Source organism: Penaeus chinensis, chromosome 32 (genome assembly GCF_019202785.1).
Source record: "Penaeus chinensis breed Huanghai No. 1 chromosome 32, ASM1920278v2, whole genome shotgun sequence".
Classification (NCBI taxonomy): domain Eukaryota; kingdom Metazoa; phylum Arthropoda; class Malacostraca; order Decapoda; family Penaeidae; genus Penaeus; species Penaeus chinensis.
In genome coordinates, this window is record NC_061850.1 from 12,790,232 (window position 1) to 12,795,163 (window position 4,932).

Here is a 4,932-nt window from a genome sequence, read left to right on the forward strand (position 1 = left end):
ACGACATATCTAGGTTTATTCGTGGCTGCAGAGAAGCTGGAGTGATTAGCAGAATCTGCTTCAAGGGTACCATCGCTTCATGAGAATGAGTTAAAAAAAAAAAAAAATGCGAATTACTGGTACTAGTGATGCCTCTCGTTTTCAAAAGTGACACCAGTGTGAAAAGGGAAGCAACTCAAGCAGAACGACTAGCTGTGACTCTGCGATATCTGGCTACAGGTAAGGCAATTTCTCTCTCATACCATCATTTAAAGTTGAAAATTATAATCTGTATTACAAAACATTCGGTATCTGATTACAGGTTAAAACAAAGGCACTTCTTTGTACTTACGTGAATGTAATGAGTGAAAATGAGAACCAAAAAAATAACCAGTTAAATATTCAAAATTTTCAATAGTGGGCAGGGAGAGCTATGGAAATTTTAATCAATTATAGTCAACCTTTTTGCTTTTCAAAGAGCAATATTGGGAATATCTACTTGTTTTTCGCCCTTTATGATGAATAATAACATGTACGCACTATGTAACTGAATACGGCATAAGTTAAGGCATTCGTGGGAAAAGGTGCAGCCGCTGAACGGCACAAGTTCAGAGCAACCATAAGTTGGATGCAATTGTATTGCTTTGATATTTTTAGATTGTCCTTGTTATACGTAACATATATATATATTTTTTTTTATTCATGAAAAACTTTGCCTTTACAATTGTGTTTTACTATACTTATATGGACAGACCTCTGGTATTACCATTTTTTTTTCCTGTGATTGTCAATTGCTTTAGAAATACACTTTCCTATTTTCTGTTGTTATTTAATTTTCATGTTGCGAATACCTTAACTAATGTAATGTTAATAATTATCAGCATGTAATGTAATGTTAAAGAAATTAATACTTATGTTTTTTTTTTCTTTCTTGTTGCAGACGAGTCTAAACGTTCTTTGTCTTTTCACTTCCGCATTCATCACGTCGTTCCGTCAGCTTCCCCGGATCTTTACTAACACTGGATCCAATATACACGAAAATACCAAATACTGCAGAGGAGTGACATAAGTTCTTCACTCGCTGCAATTGGTGCCATTGATGGAGAAACGGTCTTGATTGCCAGACCCGCTAAGTCAGGCTCTACGACTGCGACTAAGAAGGCCAGAAAAGCATGATTGAGTTAGATATGCTGGATGCGGATTATAGATTTATTCTATCGATGCAGGATCTTGTGGGAGAACAAGTGATGCAGGGAAACGTGGCAAGCACTGCTTACGTGAGGGCATAGAAGCCGATTTGTTTAAATGTACCAAGGCCATCTCCTCTGGCATTCTCCTCTGTCCCTTTATCATTGTGGGTGATGATGTCCTTCCCCTAAAAGTCTGTCTGATAAAGCCTTTATCATAGAAAGCCCTGCCTGTTGAGGAATGGGTCTTTACCGGTTGTCATATGGAAAATCTTTTGGAATATTCACTGCAAAATTCTGGTATTCAAACAGCCAATTCCAACAACTGAAAATGTGCAAGGCATTATCCTATAACATTTTATGTACAAAGCAAAGCGTTGGACCTCATGAATTGCTGGATAGGAAGGATTGACAAATAGAATTAAAAGAAAGAAGGAAATATATATTTATACTACAAGATCAGTGGCAAGTTTCCCCCATGGAGGTTTGGAACAACTTGAAGTGTTCGGGAAAGGACACTCTGACGAAGCCAAGGCAGTGAGAGAGAAGCTAAAGGGAAGCTTCAGCAACGTAGGGCAGGTTTCATGGCAATTAGAGATGTCTCTAATGCAATAGTTTGTCCATTGTGTATGTTCGTGCATTTGTGAATTATTCCTTTTTTTCATCTAGTTTATACATTTTGTTTGTTCATATGTATAAGTATATATTTGAATATTTACAATTTATTTTATTTATCAATGTATCATGAAAAAATGCATATTAAGCTTTGTAAATATTTTTATAATTATTCCTTTTAGCCAATGCATTTCTAAATGTGTTTTGAGCAATATATTGTGAGAGGAAACATTATTTTCGTATTTAATATCTTCTCAGCATCTAAAAAGTATAAGAAATAAAATGTAAAGTAACTCACAGTGACTATTATTTGAAAATGGCATACAAACTGGTATGAAATGATTAAAACTTAATATTCTTTAATACTTTATCCCAGCATTAATGCAAAATTCTTGATATATATATATATATATATATATATATATATATATATATATATCATACCTTCAGTAATAGAAAGGAACAGATATAAAACAAACTCAAACATGTGAAAATATGGAATACTTTACGAGAAAACAAACATCAGAAGAAATAGCAAGTTATTCCTTATATGACTATATCGCATGCCAGTGATTATAAATGACTTTAAAAAATGTATATGTAAAAAAAAAAAAAAAAAAAAAAAAAAAAAATTGATGAATAAAATAAATTTAAAAATAATTCCTTAGATATTCTGATACATAAGCAAGTTTGGCATAAATTTAGGTTCAAAGGAAATGTCTTGTTTGATTAATATAGTATGTTTAAAGTTAGCTTATCAAAGTCAAGATGAAATTAATATGGCATGTCTAGTAATTGGCATTTCGCTGAAGTTAACACAACAAACGCTAGCCAGAATATTGCATGTTTATTAAATCAGATTAAAATAAAAAGGGTAAATCGAAGAAATTAATTGAACCTCTGAACCATCTGGTCTTATCTAATCGAAGTTTATAGCAAATGAATTCATTGAACCTTTCCCCACTCAAAACGTGATAAAAACGTATCATAATTAAACTGAACCTTTGAGCTCAGTTTCTTTCTCGATTTAAAAGCTTGGCAGATTAATCAAAGCTTCGAACCCGCAGGTCTTCGTCGGCAAGCGGCCCCCTTCCAGCAAGTCTTCGAACTGGTGGATGGTGAAGGGAGTCAGCCACGAGATGGGCGTGCAGCTCGCGGTCGCTTCCGGAGTCGTCGAGAGGTCGCGGGTAAAAAAACAAACAAAAAATAATTAAATTGTGTTTGTATGTGAATAAGAATATCCTTATGACATTGAAAGAAAGTAATATTGCCTGAAGTTTCAACATGACCAGCGAAGTGTAATATAGAAAAATAAAATAAAATAATAAATGAAAAAAAAAAACTAAAGTAGATCAACCTCCCCCCCCCCCCCCCCCAAAAAAAAAAACAACAACAACAACAAAAAAAACTCGAAATACAGTAAAACAAAAAAACTAAAAAAAAAAAAACTAAAGCTACTACCCCCTTCTCCCCCCCTTCCTCCCCAGTCGTCTTACAAGATGGTCCAGTGCTTCCCTCTGGCGTCGTACCTCTTAGCTCTCGGCGTGACCTCGCCTGACCTCCTCTCCCTCGACGTCCAGGGGGCAGAGATCGGAGTCATCACGTCGCTGGACAAGTTTAACGTGTCCTTCAGGTAGTCTCTAAAAATCTCACTTTATTTTGTCTTATTTCTATTCTAATTTCGGGATTTTAATAAGAGTTGGGAATCTGGCGTTGCATGTTGATCTGATTGCAATGGAATGATCGGATAACGAGTGAGGCTGTTGCAGAGGATTATTAGAGATTATATCCAAAGACAGGAGTGTTCATAAATCAAATGGGGAAACGTATATTAATATCCAAATAGGTCCCGAAAAAACGGCGAAAAAGCCAATCTTATAAAACAAATAAATGAATGAGTAAATGAATGATTGAATGAATAGATGAATAAACAAATAAACAAGTAAATAATGTAATGAATTCATGCATAAATAAATAAATACTTAAATGAATTAATTAATGAATAAATAAATAAATAAATAATTAAATGAAGGAATGATTGAATAAATAAATAGGTAAAATAAATGGGTTCCATCACCTACCCCCCTCCCCCTGACCCCCTCCCTCCACCTGCTCCATCATCACCTACCCCCCTCCCCCTGACCCCCTCCCTCCACCTGCTCCATCATCACCTACCCCCCTCCCTCCACCTGGTCCAACCCCTTCCCCTGCTCTTCCCCCCCTCCCCCCCTGGTCCACCCCCTTCTCACCTTCTCCCCACCCCCCTCGTACCCCCAGAGTGGTCGTAGCGGAGTACGAGAAAGTCGAATTCAACTACGACTTCGTCCAGCTGATGAACGACCGCGGATACATCCTCACAGACGCCGCGGACGACTACATTTTCATCAAGAAGAACGACCCCCTTTTGCGAAAACTCCGAGGGCCGCCGCTGCAGACGAGGGTCGACGCGGGTGAGGAGATCGTCCTTGAGCATTTTTCGATTTGAGTTTTATCTAAGTTTTCTTGACTTGGAAGTGGACGAAGCATTTAGTGCTTTGATTATCTTGTTTATCTTGGTTCTTGTTGATAGTTTTATTTGTCATTTGTTTGATTGTTATTATAATGTTCTTTTTTGTTTTTGTTTTTTTGAGATATTTAGCTAGAGTATTTGCGATCATTAGTATGACTGACTATGCAAATATAAATGAATCTTTACCACTTTATTATTAAATCGTCACTGCTATGTTATTATTTCTCTATATAGGATTTTCATTATCTTTTTTTTTTTTTTTTACCATAGTGATTTATGTGTGTTCTCTAATCTATAGAGTTTGCAGTGACATGAGAATAAAGTCATTATAGGAAACGCAGTGTGATTATATAAAATAATTATATTTATATTTATTCTTTATCTATTTGTTTAAGATTATATAAAATCGGAGAATAATTATATAAAACCTTTAATTACATTTTCATCAAATCATTGAAATCGTCAGGTATTTAGATGTCACAGTGATATTTGTGATAATGATAGTGATGATGATAATTACAATTATAATGATAATGATAATGTTTAATAATGAAGATGAAATTATAATGATAATGAAAATGAAATTATAATGATAATGAAGATAAAATGATAATGATAATGAAAAAAAATAATGATTATGAC

The 4,932-nt window shown here is 35.0% G+C and overlaps 1 protein-coding gene across 1 annotated transcript in view; it reads left to right on the forward strand.

Annotated features, from left to right (window-relative positions):
- Positions 1–4,607, forward strand: part of LOC125042434 — a 15,144-nt gene extending 10,537 nt beyond the window's left edge. Inside the window, exons 5-9 of the mRNA XM_047638066.1 lie at positions 149–219; positions 1,206–1,333; positions 2,849–2,968; positions 3,269–3,414; positions 4,059–4,607. Of these exons, the coding sequence (XP_047494022.1) occupies positions 149–219; positions 1,206–1,333; positions 2,849–2,968; positions 3,269–3,414; positions 4,059–4,266 (673 nt within the window). The 3' untranslated portion in view covers positions 4,267–4,607. The remainder of the gene's footprint in view (positions 1–148; positions 220–1,205; positions 1,334–2,848; positions 2,969–3,268; positions 3,415–4,058) is intronic.
- The last annotated feature ends 325 nt before the right edge of the window (positions 4,608–4,932 follow it).